The following is an 18,749-nucleotide window of genomic DNA, read 5'->3' as shown; positions in this document are numbered from 1 at the left end:
ACTTATTTACCACCAAGGTTGGACTTACATTCTTCAATGTTTAATTTAAAATATTATATATCATTATATTTCTTTTAGTATTGGCAACTTGTAAATGACCATGGCCTTTTTTCTGCATATTTTGCTTTCCTCTTTTGAGAAACAGATGACACTGACTCAGAAACCCGTGGGCCCTGTAAGGATCGGAAGTTAGAAATGAGGTTTCATAGCTCCACGAATCAATCCAGCCACGGTAATTTTAAGGATGATTCAATCCAGTGATTCCTTTTATTTAATATTTAACATGACTTTTACAACATCACTTGAGCAAGAACAGAAATACTTTTATGGGGTATGCGCTTGTTTTGCATGTTGTAGGGTAGGGGAGACTAAACAAAGGGGCTTTACCTAAAACAAAAGCCTGCGACTTCCAGGACAAGGGACGATAGCTGTTTAATAGCGCTTGGTTTTCAATTGAACTGCTCCAAATTTTCAAAGATAAGAGGAAATAATATGCTTAGCTCACTGAAAAGAGGAATTTACATAAGTAGAACATAATTATCCAAGTAAGACCTTGTCGCTGAGACTTGGGAGGGTTAATGATTATGATGATAATTAAAATGCAGAGGATTTGTAGAGCACTTATTTGCTTTCTGAAGAGCTCAGTGTACTTCCCGTATATTCTTCTCATACTTCTCTATGTGATCGCTATATAACAGGACATTTAAATATCTCAGAATAATAGACAGAAATGTGTGATCTGTTATACCAATAAGTGATTATAAGCTTTTGGGTTTTGCCTCACCTGAAAGGCAGGACCTCCAGTGACAAAGCTTTTTGAAACATTTCAGGTCATCACAGCAAAACTGACTCTGAGGAAAGAGTGCCACCTACTGAATCAAGTTGCCCGGGTTCCCTCCAAGGGCTGGCCTTGCAGCTTCAGAATTGTCCTAACTCGCTTCCCTGTAAGAAACAATGGAATTGCTGCACCATACAAGAAATATTTATTATCTTTGCTTCTTGCTTAAGCCATTGTATTTTAACCATCCAGCAGTCACATATATGAATTAACTATTTCATTCATAAACTTTTCATTTCTTTCAAGAAGTTGTATACAAAGATTGAACAAGCCTAACTTTCTTAATGAAGGAAATTTTCAAAACAAATGCCTGAATGTCTCTCTTTATGGTTGAAGTGACCACAAGGGGGAGCCAGCATGTAACTTCTCATGGGGCAAGAGAGTTGAGGTTTCATAATTAATTGAACCTTTTTATTTCCGGCTAAGTCAGGAGAAGACATGAATATGACATTTGGAATTTATGAGGCTCAGGATAAGCTTTCTCAGAATTACATTTTGCACAATGTAATCCAACTCCACATTTTAATTATATGTTAACTAATACATTAGATGTAACCTATTCTTTTATCTGACAATTCTTGTTTTTGTGTGGTCTCTCTTAAGTATTCTACACACAACTTCATACACAATTTATTTACACCCCACCAAATAACCTTAAATTGTCAAATTTAAATATAAAAATGTTAAATTCACTTTTAAATTTGTCTCGGGACTTAAAAATAAATGTCCTGAAATTTGTGTCACTGTTCAAAAATTGATCATTTGTGACTAATTTATGAATATGTCCTTTTGACTAACATACTTAGAAATATATGTAAAATACATGAACACCAGTTGGAAATTTAGTTCATTTCTTGTGTGAGTTTCAAATGAATAGAACTTGTATGTTTTTGTAGGGTTAATCCTTTAACTTTATTTTTGACTTTCTCTAGAAACTCACTTCATATGTGTGAGAGGAAGTCACATGTATATGTGTACGTTATCATTTCATAACAACATATACATATAATAAAGAAGAAAAGTAAAATATTTTATTTCCTTACAAATATTTTTCTAATAGCAAGATTTTATAGTTTAATAAAAGTTAGAAAAAATTAATATTCAATTTAAAATACAGCATATTTATGAAGATATTTTATATCTGTTTCTTATTTTGTTGTATAGGAGAAACTGAGTTCTCAAAAACTTTTTAAATTACAAAACATTTCTCCTGAGGCTTAAAAATTATAGTTAATTTGCATCTTTATTATAATTCATATTTATCATAACAGAGAAAGAGATGTTTTAGTGAGTGTCTTATTAGTAGCATAGATATGTCATTTGTTAGAAAGCTTTGGTTAAAAGTCAGCAAATGGCCAATAGCTGTGTGTTAGAGGGGAGCCACAAATATCTCTGAAGACAATGGAAACTAATAGAACTAGCTGTGAATGAAATACTATTACCTGTTTATGGATTCAAATGTGATATGGAAACTTTTGATACTTATTATATCTAAAATAGTTTAGCTGTTAAAATTATTTTTGAAGATTCTCTATTAACAAATCAAATTATATGAAACCAGGTAGTGAAATAATGGTAAGAAGGACAGAAAAGGAAAGAGTAGAGAGGGAATTTTTCATTCATATAAGCAGTGGTTATATTGAAAATACCAGCATAAAAATTCCTTTTAGGTACTGTATTGAACTCAAGAATACAGCAAACAGAACAAATTTTTGAAGAATGTTTAAGTGCTGCCGTTATGGCTGCAAGCATAAATTCTCAGAACTACAGCTACAACCAGTACATAATGAAATACAAAGAGTGTCTCAAAGACAAGATTAAATAACCTAAATAACATGAGATTTCATTAAAAAGCACCTTTAAGATTATGTATTAAAAATGTTAATTAAGTTATTGATTTAATGTAGAAGCATTAGTCAGTCTTTTTTAGTCTATAAAATAGACCATAATGCTTCTGTTGGTAGCTATTCTAACAAAACAAGTAATTTATTTTAAAACTTATTTGGACTATCATATCTTATTAATTAAATAATTTTATATTGTATTTATATTAATTAAATATGTTATGTTTATTAATTAGTTTTATATTTATATTACCTAATTATATTAATTTTATAAGTCTTTCCAAGTACCTTTTCTCAATAAGTGTGCATACATAATGTATTTTGATTAAATCAATGAAATCTTTGGATGTTCAATATGTTTAATAAAAAAGTAATAATTTTGGTTTAAGGTTGAGACTACCCTCTGTAACTGTAAATCATGATTATCAACCAGTCTCTTGAGAAATGCGAGATTGTAGGTACTGTTAGTTACGCATAACTGTTAGTTACGCATTTTTCTAAATTCCTCAACCAGATCTCATATGTCCATAGCCTACTAAGGTATAGAATATAATAAAATCTTTAAACTATTTAACCATATGTATATCAATTTTTTAAATGAACTTAGTATTTTAAGCACACTTAAAAAGAAGTTACTTAATAATTATATATCAAACAAAAATATTTGGGGAGAAAAAATAGAACTTATGAGATGCTAAAAAATTAGTAATGATTATAGCTTAAAAAGTTGTGTCTGGTTAAGGGAAAGCAAAAGAATTGCAAATATCAGTTGATTCCATTTCCTTTAAAAATAAAATAGGAATGAGACATGAGGATAAAAATTAGTTAGTTTGGGTACATGTCAGTCTTTAATAACAGAACTCAATACTACAACTTAAATAAAATATAAGTAGATATCAGATATAGTTCCATTTTGCTCCCTTTGGCAGATGCCCTGTGGCATGGTATTCTCTTTCTATACACTAGGGGGAAGTGTAACATAATTACTCTGGAAAGGGTAGTGGGCAAATTGTCTATGAGAATGTGTTTCCTATCATGGGTCTCTTCCCAGACACTGTGTTTCTCCCCTCATTTGTGTAACAGCACATTTAATCAGGGCTAATCAATAAGCCATATACCTCTTTCCTTGAAATTTTTTCATTCTCTTGTTTTTGCCTTATTGTAAACCTCAAGGGATATTTTATGACTTTCCTTGAATTAGCATATAATGCAAAAAAAAAAAAAGCCATAGGTTTGTCTTATTTTAAAAAAGTAATGATTAATAAATGAGTGTATAATTACTACTCTTTATTTAAGTTAGCTGCTATCAAAGCCTCAGCTTTCAAGGTACATGTATTGGGGCACAGGTACCAAGCCTAAGGAGATATGAAGGTCGGGTTTCACAAAGTAGCATGTCTAGGCACTCACTCAGCAAACAACCCAGATTTCTATAAAGCTCTGTTTAGCGAAGGTATATGCACAAACTGCCTATTTAGAAAATACAAAGACATTTTAGGACTTGAAGGTATGGCTATAAAGAGCTCCTCTTTGAATTTTTAAATTGTTAAAAAGAACCTCTTAATTTTGGATCCAGATCAGACTGTAAATTCAGACTATAAGTTATCTCATTGAGTCCTCCAGGAAATAAATAGCTCCTTTACTTGAATCTTTAAGCAATTATCCCAACAACAATCATCAGAACTTTCTGTAATTGGTCTGGATTTGATTTTCTTTGAATCTTGAATGATTCATGTAACAGACTTGTACGTTAGTCATTCACAATTTATAAATGGCAACTTAACTTTAGTATTTATGAATTGCGATCAATACTCTAGCAATCAAAACACTCACCTTTTCTATTTCAATACTTCAGTTTTCTTTCTCCTTCTTAACTCTTTCCCAGAACCGAAGGATCAGGAGCAAACCAGTCTTCACTTGTGGATGTTTGTGATAATAGTTTGGGAAGAAGGAATCTCTGAGATTAGAAACTTAAGTTGACAAAGTAAATGAATCAGAGCCTGTGTGTGTGTGTGTGTGTGTGTGTGTGTGTGTGTGTGTGACAGAGACAGAGAGAGGTGGTAGTAGTAGTGGTGGTGGTGGTGGTGGTGGTGGTGGTGGTTTTACTTACAAAACATGAATCTTAACAGATCCCCCACTGATCTGCCTTCTGCTTTCCGCTCAGCTTTTATGCATAGGAGCTTTGGCAAATGTGATTATCAACACTTACTTGGTTGAGATACAACTGAGATTGTCATATAGAACTTCAATAACAAGATCAAGTAACAAAACCCGAAAACTAGGTGTGTGTGTGTGTGTGTGTGTGTGTGTGTGTACTGGGTGGGGTGTCCGCTTTACTTTAAATCTGGACTGAGCTGAGGGCGACTGAAAAGGGTAGAGTCCTATGTAGTATTTAGCTAGATTTGAGCTTTAACAAACTACAAAGATTGAATCGACAGTGAGCCTTTCTCCTGGAGAAGGAGAGGAGTTTTTCCTCTGGGGAAATACGGCCTCTCTTTCACTGGGCTTCTGCTTTTCTTCTGAAACACTTTCATAATCAAGAGACTTTCCTTGCATGGGTGCCTGGGGACAGCTGATTTTTCTCTGAGGATAAAGAAAGTTACATATTGATTGCTGTTGCTCCGGGTATGTTTGCACCAGCTCCGGCAGAAGCGGGCGCGCGAGCGCCCTCGCATTCACACACACTCGCTGAAATACACATTACACCCGCCAGAAACACACACACACACACACACACACACTCCACGCGCGCGGGTACACACACACACACATCGCTCTGCACCACATTCAGACGGATCCACAGCCAGAATATCTGCGCCTCTCTTGGGATAGGTGTGTGTTTGGTGCCGGGATGTGTGTGTGTGTGTGTGTGTGTGTGTGTGTGTGTGTGTGTACAGAAACCCATCGGGAAGACCGCAGCTACCTTATTCTGCAAGCACGCTGCGATTCCGGTTCCTGTGTACATGGAATAAAAAAAAATTAAATCGCTGTCAAACTTTTTTTTTCTTTTAATTCTCCTTTTTCTGGAGGAAGAGGGTGGAGAAGCTTCTCCCAGTAGTTAAAGACTCAGGAGACCCGGCGACGAGGCCCTGGGCGCCGCTGCCAAAGCGGAGCGCGGGGCTTGTGTAGCCCGGCTGGTCTCCCATCTAACTGATCTAATCAATGACTCTGAAGAGCTGGGGTTCCTGGCTCCGCCCCCGCCAGTCTCTTTTCCGCCTTCTATTGGGCGTGGGCCGAGGAGGCAGGGCCTTGTTCCTCACGCGGATTGGCTGGCAGAGAATCAGTATCAATGTTTAAGCAGCGGCGTGAGGTGAATAGAGTCAGTCAGCAAGAGGCGCTGGGGAGAGAGCTGGGACTGCGAGCCCGGCGGATGCGGCAGCGGCGGAGGGCGGCTGGGGAGACGCTACTCCAACTGTTGAATTTTCACCTTTCATTTCCTCTGATGCTTTGCTTGCGGAGATGGATTTATTTGCTTTGAAATCCGCACGTCTTTCGCAGGCTATGAGCTGATCCTGACAGGCACCAGATTAAAAGAGACCACCCGTGACAGAAAAAGAGGAAAAAAAAAAAAGCCCTCCACAACGGACTGCACAATTAACTATGCACACCGGTGCTGGACTTTGTGAATAGAGAACATTGAGAGGAAAATCGTGAACTATGATGCGGGTCTAAGCTGTGAACAATCACTGGAATCCTGATTTTTTTTTCTCTTTTTTTCCAAGACTCTGAAAGATTTGGGGGTTCCTCACGCCTAACTAAAAGGAAAGGGTTTTTTTTTGTGTGTGTTTTTTTTTTTTTAATAAATAAATAAATAAATACACCTAGCAAAACAGACGCCTTGTTTTCCAGACTCTCGGACCCCGGCAGAAAGAGGTAGAGTAAAAGTGCTGCTGGATTCAGCTACACCTTCCTCCTTCCCTCCCTCCCTTTTCTCTCGCTTTTTCTTTTTCTCCAAAACATGAATCTGGCTTTTCTTTCTATAGAGTGAGTCAGAGAAAGCGTTAGGAAGAAGCCGCAACTAACGTCTGTGAAGGGAGGACCATGAGGCGAGAGTGAATACGATTCGTTCCACTGCTTCTGACTCATCGGGCAGATCGGAACACCTGCATTTCTGGATGTGTCATTCCCGTATGTCGAGGCGCCTCGAGAACCCGAAATAATGTGTAGACAGACCTGCGCCTAACATCCCCTCAGAGGTAGCTCTCGGGGGTGGGCGCCCCTGGCTGGACCGCCGCGGCCGCAGCTCCTCACCCCCTGCCCTCCTCGAGTCGCCCAGAGAGACTGTGTGAGAGCGAGACTGCAGAATGCATCACGCCAAATCTTGATGTGTTTCTTTCATCCAGCCCACTCCTACTATTAAAAAAAAAAAATTGACGGGAAAAAAACCCGCACTTTATTCGCTTCAAATATTCACCACTTTTATTCCTCGCCAAGGTTTTCCTTTCTAGATGAAGAGGACTGGGAGGCAGGGCCATTGGAAGGAGATGCTGAATAGAAAGAAAAGAGAGGCACTTGACAGCCCAGCCCTGTGAATGCAGAGACTGTTTCCCTTCTAGCGAGAGACAGGGAGAGTGTGTGTGCGAGGACTGGGAGGGTGGCTCCCCCTTCCTTTTTATTCCGCCTCCCCCTCCCCCTTCAAATCTGCACATCCAACCATGAGTTGCCTGTTGATTTCCTTTCGCCTGGGAAGAAAAGCAAACTGGAATTAAACTGCATCGAGAGAAGTCCTTGCTCTCGGGGAGAGAATGGGATGGTAGCGGCGGCTACTGGCTTGGCATAGAGAAATCACAGAGTGTGTGTTCTACGAACAGAGGCGGAGATAGAGCTATATATTTCCCCCCTCCCAATAGACTCACACCGCAAACGCTGATCTGGCTGTGGCTTTCCTGACTTCAGGGGAGAGCCTTTTCCGAGGAAGAGAGGGAGGAGCCTGGTGGAGGGAGGAAACTACAAATCGGGACACTAGTTCTTTGCGCTGCATTTCCTCCCCTCCCTTTGGCTGCTCGGAAAGGAGAGAGAGGAAAAAAATACGCTTGGCTGGGAGATGCAGTCCGCCGCCGCCTCTGCCTCAGCCAGCAATGCAAGATTAGATCTCTAAATGCAGCAAAACACTGCCTGAAAACCGAACAGTCCGCGAAGCCAGCAGACATTTCACCGGGCTCCGGCGAAGCTTCAAAATATATCTGACTCTCTCTCCGTTTCTCCTCATCCCCATCAATTTCATCATAGGAGACGAGGAACAAGTAAGGATTTCACTTTCCCATCTGCCTGAAGACACACCTCCCCGCTCCCTCCCCCACCCGATGTGAAGAGTATTCCGGCGGCTACCGCGGGAGTGGATTTGCAGCGCCCTAGCGGGAGCCAGGAAAATCTACGGATTCTTTACCACCCCTTCTAGACGCGATTTCCATCTTATCGCTGGCCTCATCGCTCAACTTTGAGTCGCCCCAAGTCCCGGCGGAAGAGACAAAGCCCCGGGCTCGCCCCCAGCCGCAGGGAGCCACCGCCTTGCTCCGTGCCCCTGCAGCTTCGCTGCGCCGCCGCTTCTCTCCCAGTGCGGATGCTGTAGATCAACAGGTTCGGGGAACTTGAGCGGAATAAGGAGACTGCCAGTGCCGCAGCCCAGGAGCAGAGGGAAGGAAGGACCCACAGACTTGTGGCTCGTGTCGTGCGCGCACGCTGCGCCCGAGCCCCAGGCTGGCGCGCACCCACTCGCTCGCCCCTCCAGTCCGGCTGCTCCTGCCCCCACCCCACCGGTCTGGGATGTACCTTTCCATCTGTTGCTGTTTCCTCCTTTGGGCCCCTGCCCTGACGCTCAAAAACCTCAATTACTCGGTGCCGGAGGAGCAAGGGGCCGGCACCGTGATCGGCAACATCGGCAAGGATGCTCGACTGCAGCCGGGGCTTCCGCCGGCAGAGCGCGGTGGCGGTGGCGGCGGCGGGCGAAGCAAGTCGGGTAGCTACCGGGTGCTGGAGAACTCAGCGCCGCACCTGCTGGACGTGGACGCGGACAGCGGGCTCCTCTACACCAAGCAGCGCATCGACCGTGAGTCCCTGTGCCGCCACAACGCCAAGTGCCAGCTGTCCCTCGAGGTGTTCGCCAACGACAAGGAAATCTGCATGATCAAGGTGGAGATCCAGGACATCAATGACAATGCCCCCTCCTTCCCCTCGGACCAGATTGAGATGGACATCTCGGAGAACGCAGCGCCGGGCACCCGCTTCCCTCTCACCAGCGCACATGACCCGGACGCCGGCGAGAACGGGCTCCGCACCTATCTGCTCACGCGCGACGACCACGGGCTCTTCGCGCTGGACGTCAAGTCCCGCGGCGACGGCACCAAGTTCCCAGAGCTGGTTATCCAGAAGGCGCTGGACCGCGAGCAGCAGAACCACCACACTCTTGTGCTGACCGCCCTGGACGGCGGCGAGCCGCCGCGATCGGCCACTGTGCAAATCAACGTGAAGGTGATAGACTCTAACGACAACAGCCCGGTCTTCGAGGCGCCCTCCTACTTGGTAGAGCTGCCAGAGAATGCCCCACTGGGCACCGTGGTCATTGATCTGAATGCCACCGACGCCGACGAGGGTCCCAATGGTGAAGTACTCTACTCCTTCAGCAGCTATGTGCCTGACCGCGTAAGAGAGCTCTTCTCCATCGACCCTAAGACCGGCCTGATCCGTGTCAAGGGCAACCTGGACTATGAGGAGAATGGGATGCTGGAGATCGACGTACAGGCCCGAGACTTGGGGCCCAACCCCATCCCGGCCCACTGCAAGGTCACTGTCAAGCTCATCGACCGCAATGACAACGCGCCGTCCATCGGTTTCGTCTCCGTGCGCCAGGGGGCGCTGAGCGAGGCCGCCCCGCCCGGCACCGTCATAGCCCTAGTGCGGGTCACTGACCGGGACTCTGGCAAGAACGGGCAGCTGCAGTGCAGGGTACTGGGCGGAGGGGGAACGGGCGGCGGCGGCGGCCTGGGCGGGCCCGGAGGTTCCGTGCCCTTCAAGCTTGAGGAGAACTACGACAACTTCTACACGGTGGTGACTGACCGCCCGCTGGACCGCGAGACACAAGACGAGTACAACGTGACAATCGTGGCGCGGGACGGGGGCTCGCCTCCTCTCAACTCCACCAAGTCGTTCGCTGTCAAGATTCTGGACGAGAACGACAACCCTCCTCGTTTCACCAAGGGACTCTATGTGCTGCAGGTGCACGAAAATAACATCCCAGGAGAGTACCTGGGCTCCGTGCTCGCCCAGGATCCTGACCTAGGCCAAAATGGCACAGTGTCCTACTCTATCCTGCCCTCGCACATCGGCGACGTGTCCATCTATACCTATGTGTCTGTGAACCCCACCAACGGGGCCATCTACGCCCTGCGCTCCTTTAACTACGAGCAGACCAAGGCTTTTGAGTTCAAGGTGCTTGCTAAGGACTCCGGGGCGCCCGCGCACTTGGAGAGCAACGCAACTGTGAGGGTAACAGTGCTAGACGTGAATGACAACGCGCCGGTGATCGTGCTGCCCACGCTGCAGAACGACACCGCTGAGCTGCAGGTGCCGCGCAACGCTGGCCTGGGCTACCTGGTGAGCACCGTTCGCGCCCTTGACAGTGACTTCGGCGAGAGTGGGCGCCTCACCTACGAGATCGTAGATGGAAACGACGACCACCTGTTTGAAATCGATCCCTCCAGCGGCGAGATCCGCACGCTGCACCCCTTCTGGGAGGACGTGACGCCAGTGGTGGAGCTGGTAGTGAAGGTGACTGACCACGGGAAGCCCACCCTGTCCGCGGTGGCCAAGCTCATCATCCGCTCGGTGAGCGGCTCCCTGCCCGAAGGGGTTCCGCGGGTAAACGGCGAGCAGCACCACTGGGACATGTCGCTGCCGCTCATCGTGACTCTTAGCACTATCTCCATCATTCTCCTAGCGGCCATGATCACCATTGCCGTCAAGTGCAAGCGCGAGAACAAGGAGATTCGCACTTACAACTGCCGCATCGCCGAGTACAGCCACCCGCAGCTGGGCGGCGGCAAGGGCAAGAAGAAAAAGATCAACAAAAATGATATTATGCTGGTGCAGAGCGAGGTGGAAGAGAGGAACGCCATGAACGTCATGAACGTGGTGAGCAGCCCCTCCCTGGCCACCTCCCCTATGTACTTCGACTACCAGACCCGCCTGCCCCTCAGCTCGCCCCGGTCGGAGGTGATGTATCTCAAACCGGCCTCCAACAACCTGACTGTTCCTCAGGGGCACGCGGGCTGCCACACCAGCTTCACCGGACAAGGGACTAATGCGAGCGAGACCCCTGCCACTCGGATGTCCATAATTCAGGTAAGAGACTTTTAGCCTAACTGGGACTTGACTTTATTGCTGGTGTTTGGAGCTGTCCTGAAACCTTTGGAACAGGACAAAGCCGCACTGCCAGAGGGAAAGATTTTTAAGTGAAAATGGTTTACACTTTTGCCACTACTTGTACGACATATTCTATACCTACTCCCTCCCATGTAAATAGTCTAAAGTCTAAAAGATGTGAATGTCTTACTTTTGTTGTATTTTAAAGTTTATTTTTGTAGGCTTAAAAATGTAAGCAGTGTTCAGCATTTAGAGTTCATTTAATTTTTATTCGTTGGTCTACATTTCTCTCCATAACAAAGGATTCCTAGAGTAGAAAAAAATGTTTTAGTTAAATTTGCTTTTTTAATTCTGTTTAAAAAATCTGATGCCAAAAAGGAAAGAAACGTATACTCAAATACTCAGAAGTTAACTTTTTCAAATACAAAACAGCAACTAGGCAAAAGTCAGTTTTATATTTTAAAAAGTGTTTTAAAGAATATGAACCTAATTTATCCTTTACAGCAGAGTCTGCCTCATGATGTCTTAGTGTAGTTTAAACTTTTAATACGTGAATTATGCTCTGAAGCTCTTGCAAGAGTTTGAATAAATGTAGGCTCTGGGTAATGACCATTAACTCTTTATGAAAAGTTTACATTTATTTTGTCCTGATCTGTTTCTTGGAGTCATTGAGGAAGGAATAGGGTGCACCAGAGGGTCACAGACCGACTTTATATGGTTGAAAACAGGAGGCAAAGTTGACATTAAAGGCACTTGATGCACCAAAAAGAATTTCAGGATGCATTTAGTTGGCATACTATATATTTTCAGTATGTCTAAGTGATATTTAATATTTTTAGATAGTATAATCCAAAGTTATTGGTATATTTTTTAAAAAACCTTAATGACTGACCCATCATGAACATAGATTCTAACAATAGCAGGTGACTGTACTTTGTCTAGCCACTGCCTAGCTTCTTTTATCCACTATTAAGTTGTGTCACAGAAAAACTTAATTCTTGCTTATTATAAATGCATGTTGCTACAAATTACTCTGGATGAGCACTACTTGAAATTCAAATTTGAGTTTAACTAAAAGTGACACTTTGGGAGGAAGATTAGTTTGGGGCAAATGAAGTTAATTTGTTCATAATTTTATGCTTTGAAAAGCAAATACCTTTTAATGACACTTGACTCAGTAATGTTTTTATTATTAAAATGAATAATAAAATTTCATAACCTTATCCTTTCTACATAAATATAACAAATTCTAAAAGTTAGCAAAGCATATTTTCTTTTAATAGTATAATGTCCTTGTAAAACAAACTCTTGTACTTGATGCTACTGAATACTGAAGTATCAATTGTAGTATTAAATCCCACTTTTTATGGTGTCTGCTGTATACCAGTAATCATGATTTTTTGATGTCTATAAAAGAGTGAACAAGAAATATCTCCCTTAAAAAATATTGTGGTTTCCACGAAAGTCTTTCTGTGACTGTGTAAAACTGGTATTTATAATAATCTCTTTAGGGAGATAGGTTAAAATATGTATTTATAGATCTTTTGCAGTCATTTTGCATATACATGTATGTTAAATACCTTTCTTCTATTTTTACCATTGACAATTTCAAAGATATCACAGAGGGTTAATGTTTACTCTTCCATTTCAAGTGCTGTTAGATGAATTCTTATTTGGGTTTCAGTAAAAATGGAGTTGGTGCAGTAGAATATCAGCAAGCCTGATTCCTTGGTCAGATTAGTGAGGAATAAATTTGGATGGAAGTATCCAGAAGGTTTCAAGGGACAGGGGTGCCTATATTGTATTTACACCATGCTGTTCTTTAAGTTGTTCATTGCTTGAGGAGTGGATGATGGTGATGATGATGATGGTGATGGTGATGATTATGATGATGATGATGATTCTTCTCAGCAGTAAAACTTAAGCCAAAGCAAATTTCACACATGCAGTGAAAGAGACAGATAATTTAAAAAGAAAACAAATGACAAACTTCCTTGCCATTCCCTTTCTTCTAGAATCTTAATCCATGCCATAAAAACATGGAAAAAGTTTCAGTTTTAAGTTCTTGAATTTTTTTCCAAGGTGACTCAATATTGCGTATCACTCCTGCCTTAGAAATATCCTCAATATAAACTGTTAAAACAGGCACTCTGTCTTTCTCTTTCTTTTTCTACTGAGTTTTTGCAGTCTTATAAAGAATACTTTGTAAATTCCTAATAGGTTAATTTCCTCTTAAATACGTCAGGTTTTTCTCAGTACCTACTATTAACTATAGTGACCCTCCTTTTTTCTTTTTCTTTAAACTAGCATGCTTCAAACACTTTGTGCTGAAGTGACATGCTTAAATTCAAGGGCTCAGGTATCCAGAACCTTGTTTTAAAGTGCAGTTATTAGTGTGTATATTTAACACAGCCTGCTGAGGAAACACACTACTAATCTCACATGTATTTCTGACGGTAGTCTTTTAATCCACAGAGTGCACTTGGACTAGCAGCTACTAGGTCTGCTCCAGCTTTATTTTCCAGTATGTTTGTGCTCTTTAGAAGGCACATGGTGTATTTCTATTAATGAAATGAAACGTATTTCATAATTGTTTTGAGATACACTGGTATAGAGGGGTGATATGAAATTTAAGAATTTCAGGATGCAGAAGACTCATATTGCAGTTTAAATTAAGATTTTTTAAAAAGTATCGAATGATATTGTGTGAGTCACACGGTCTAAATTTTAAGGTTAAGATCTGTAGGTTCTTGGTCATAAGAGTATTTTTATTGAAAATGGATGCAAAACAATCGTGTAAGCTGGTTACACATGTAACCACTATGTAGAAACAGTGGTTTGTGAGAAGAGATTTTATATCAGGGTTTCTTCAAGTTTCTCAGATGAAGTCAAGTCAGTCTGTGAAGTGTTTATATAATAGACTAGTGATTAAAATATCCTCAATAATGTGAGTCATAATACAACATTGTTATAATGAAATATTTCATTCATTTTAAAGCTATAACACTGATTTTGAAAAATAGGAGCACAGATTTTGTGGTAGGTAAGGCAAATAGATTGTTACACAAATTTATAAAAGCACTTTTCATAGGAATAATTTTCATGTGAATTATTTCGTATGTTAATATGAGAATCTAAAATCAAGTAGAGATCATCACTAATTGTCACAAGTTACTGCATATTGAAGCTTATCAAGAATTATTTGTTCAGTCTCAGGGTAACTTCTCAACAGGTGTTTTCAATGAAGGCCTGGCTGAGAAGAGGCTAGGGACTTCTTCACTGTTGGGAGAATTTCCAGTTTTGTTTGAACATCTGTGTTTTCAGATTTCTTTGTAGCGCTACTGCAAGTCATTTCAATATGAACTCATAGAAGAAAATATATTGAGCCAGCAGAATAAGATCTACTAAAATAAATTTTAAAAAAGAATACATTCTCATGTGGTGTTTTATAGTTCAATTTCAAAAGATTCACATTAGGATTGACTTTAGACTTTTTATGCTAGGAGGAGAAAATCCTTTTGATATATGTGCACGGCCTTTTCAATAAAAAAGAATTAAACACATGGTAAATACAGTCAATCCAAATATATAAAAATGAGACTGCAGCATAGAGGACTAAAGTAGCATAGCATAGACAATAAACTCAGTATTTTAGAATGAAAAGGTGAAAGAAAAAGTGTATCTTTACTAGCAACATTATCTGTTGTCTGCCTTTAGTCCCATTTCTCTAACACAAGAGGTTCCTGACTATAGGGACTCTGATGAGCTCCCAAGATCGTGATCTTTAAAACTTCATATTCTAGTATGTTAGTGATTTCAATAACAAACGTAAAACGTGTGAACTATGTCTTTCTTCATATATAATTTTGAGGCTATTTTTCTGCAATGTTGTTCTAAGATGGCAGTTTGATGAGTTACATGCACTCATTTTCATAAACATTATATACATCTCTACTTATAAGGGTAATGATGGGCTAAATAAGAAGGGGATACCTCTTTCCTATAGCAGACTTCCAAGAGTGTCTTTTCCATTTGTCTTTTTATTTTTTTTAATTTTTGAAAGATGGAAGGATTAGTTCCTACTTTAAGTTAACCTGAGTACATAACCATAAAGCATTTTTTTCTCTTTTACCATATATTAAAAATAGTATAAATAAGGTACAAAAAAGCTTAACTAAAAGATAATCAGCCATCAAGGTGTTTTGAGTTTCTTCGGAGAAGAGTTTAAAATTCAAATTATTATCATCATTTTTAATACATTGTTACTTTTTTCCTTAGTTTTGTGTGCACCCATGAAAATCTTAGCTCCAATGTAAATTTGGGTGCATTTGTTTACTTTGCAATAAATGAAAACACAAAAGTATAATTTCTTTAATTATATGAACTAGAAACCTGAGAATCTTATTTTTATAATTAGTTGCTATATCTACTTATAGGTAAAAACCTCTTCATTCATTAGTTTTTAGGTTTCAACAAAATTTCCAAAATACCAGCCAGGTAAAATACTTCATCTTCTTTTCACTGAGATGATAATTCATCATTCTTTTAAAAATGTAAGAGTAGGAAAATTTTAAATTTTTCTTAGTGTATGAGTGACTTTGTAGTTTACTTAAGTTCTATGACTAAATATTATAATTTCAATAAATATTATCATATCCAAGTTTACATGGAGAATTTTGGAATTTTATTCTTGGCATCTTCATGTTATTTAAGGCTGTGTGTGATCATGAACATCATCAGATTATAGAAAAGTATGTCCTAAAATTCCAGTCTCAATTGCTTGAAATATTTTTTAGTCAAGAAAAAAATTTCTATCTTCTACAACATCGATCACCTGTGACCATATTGTTCAAAACACATGAAAAAAATTTTAAAAATAAAAACAAACATAATTTCCAGAAACTTTTCTTAATAAAGTTGAAATTATATATTAGTCACTTTTTTACAGTGCACATAGATTTATATATGAGGTTAAAATAAATTGGTTACTCTTCAAATAATCTCAAATACCTTTATTAAAGGATTAAGAAATATACATATTTTAAAATAAAAAAACCAAAAATCTCCAGATAAGTATTTAATAATATTTACAAATATAGTATTTATATTTTCTTATGTTTCACTACCACTACCAGGTTTCAAATTTTTTACTGTTAGTGCTGCTTATGTAATACAATGCAATAGAAATATATCTATAAAAGTAAAAGGGGTAAATTAAGAAAATATTTTATGTTAAGATTAATAAAGGGTTATATGCACTTATTGCAGTAAAGATTGGCTCTGCCTATATTTATGAAAATGTGAACCATAAAACTTCTTGGCAAAATTAAAGTATGTGTATTCATGTATATATATATCTATTTCCCATATGATGTATATAAATACTCAAGCACGAGTATTAGCCCATTTTATACTTGTTTAGTCCCAAGGCAGCTCCACTTTTTAAGGATGAACTCAAACCTTCATTTTTTTCTTTGAAAATGTGTTAAAACTTGATGATTTCACTGTTTTCAAACTGCACACATTTTCAAGTTCCTTAAAGCAGAGCCAGTTATTCTAGAGCAGAGAAGAAGTTGAGGAACGACAGGCCTTCAGTGGACAATAGGTTGGAGTTTATGTAGATGAAAAGAAAAAAATTTTCATCCAAGTTTCTGATTCTTTTGGGAGGGTGGTGGGATGGCTGGAGGCATTGTTGAGAGTATATGCCTTGATCATGATGATGAAACAACCACAGGGGGAAGATGAAGCCGCTAGAACCGTGCTCATGCCAGTTAGGAAGTAAAACTTAACTCCCTTATGCTGAGAAGCCTTGCAATACACTCAATAGTGGGTAAATTCTTACAAATGCACCTGCTAATTATGATATTAGTCATTGCTCCAGAATGTATTCCCCTCAGTGATACTTCTGTTTAATAAATCCCACAGGGCATTATCTTAAAGTCATATTTTAGTAAAGTCATTAGGGAACGGTTTTTTTTTTTTTTTTCCTGTACTGAATTCCTTTAACCAATAGGACTATATATTTGTTAGAGAATGGCATAAAGTTCATTCTGCCCATCAATTTGAAGATACTGTGACTTCTGCCACCCACCTACAAAACACTTTTAAAGTTCATCAGACCTACACTAATCTATTGTCGACCTATTTTAGTAAAGGAGACGTTGACAAGAGTTTCCTTCAGCAGCACACGGTATTTTACCGTTAGTCATAGCTTTCACCACCAGCTTTGACAGTGATATATTGCTATCCTTTGGTCTCCTGAAATAAATTATCTATAATAAAGAAGTCCTTAATGACATCAACCTTCTCTGCTGTGACTAAGCAGAAGTTTGCTTGTGCTTCCTTGCTACTGTAGAAGTTAAAGTTCAATGTTTTTTAAGTAAAGCAGAAAAAGAAAAAAAAAAAGACGAAAATACAGATGCAAAATTGTGGCTGTGTGGGTGGCATCTTTCACTTGTCTGCACAAAGTTCTTCCAGTGATAGACTGTAAAATTGGTTTCAGACAGTGTTTGAGAGAACCTATTGATATACACGTGACACGCTTCTATCCGTTCTGGCCTTAGTGACATTCTGATTACTGATATTTGTAGGCCTTGCCCTGGATCTATTGCAGGCAGTTTTATTGTAGTGAAATGGCTCTTACAGTTCATTGAGCATCTAGCATAACTGTGCTGAATATGATTGGCGCGTTTGCATATATTTATTCAAAAAATAAGGCAGTTAAACAGTATAATTATGGGAAAATGAATCATAACAATAAAAGACCATTTAAGTTAACAAGCTTTGTGATCAAAGGATAAATACAGGTTGGATAAATGAGACTTTAGATGTAACTAATCTACATAAATAGACTTTGGTTTGATTAGAGGAATAGAATATATTAAAATAATTTAGTGGTATTAGAAATGCATTTTGTTTTAGTCATTTTGAAGTATTTAAAGACATGTTATTTTCTTTATGTTTCTACTCAATAATATATTCAAGAACCATATTTATATTGGCTGCAAAATGGGCAAGGTACAGATAAGTATAATCATGTGAGCTTGTTTGGCTCTGGAATACACCCTGTCTGAACAATATTTATTATTTTTTAAACTTAAAATGTTTTTGATTGATTTTTAATTAGTGGAACACATTAAAGGGACCATATAAAGGACAATTTCTTGTTTACTCTCTTTATCAGCTAAAAGCAGCCTTTGTAGAATTTGAAAGTGAGAGCATTAAAACTCTATTTCAAGTTTTCAAAGTTATATCTTTGTAATTGTTTTCGTAGATATATATTGTTTTTAAGAGACACTGATTACATGTTTGTAAATTATATTAATACATAATGTAGATAACGACTTTATATTCAGAAAAATTCCAATGCTATTTTGGTGGCATATATATTTTTTTAAATAACAGATTTAACTTACAATGTGACTAAATAATTTCTTTCTAACAAGTATGGTTCTTTAGATATATTTTTTCAGTTTCTTTTGATGAAAACTTTAAAAAATGTAATTTAGGCATAAGTCAATAATTGACATACCTCTTTACAGTATTTCTGCTTGAATCATTAATAATCACTGCTGAACAGTGATTGGATTACAATTACACCTAGAATTTTTATGCCCTCCAATTCAATAAAACTCAAGTTTAAATATACACATATTTCCTAAAATTCCAGTAGCTTACTTTTATAAAGCAGAAATACAACAGGTATTTTATTA

General features: G+C 39.5%; 1 protein-coding gene across 3 annotated transcripts in view; it reads left to right on the top strand.

Annotated features, from left to right (window-relative positions):
- Window positions 1-6,017: 6,017 nt before the first annotated feature.
- The window catches only part of PCDH17 (protocadherin 17), a 97,031-nt gene continuing 84,299 nt past the window's right edge, over window positions 6,018-18,749 (top strand). For all 3 annotated transcript variants that reach the window (XM_045811004.2, XM_045811003.2, XM_087865109.1), the window contains exon 1: window positions 6,018-11,016. In XM_045811004.2, coding sequence (XP_045666960.1) covers window positions 8,443-11,016 — 2,574 coding nt within the window. In that variant the 5' untranslated portion in view covers window positions 6,018-8,442. The remainder of the gene's footprint in view (window positions 11,017-18,749) is intronic.

Source organism: Ursus americanus, chromosome 10 (assembly GCF_024610735.1).
Source record: "Ursus americanus isolate L20-20 chromosome 10, mUrsAme1.1.p, whole genome shotgun sequence".
Classification (NCBI taxonomy): domain Eukaryota; kingdom Metazoa; phylum Chordata; class Mammalia; order Carnivora; family Ursidae; genus Ursus; species Ursus americanus.
Note: the sequence above shows the minus strand (reverse complement) of the source record. Positions and strands in the feature narration are given on the sequence as shown.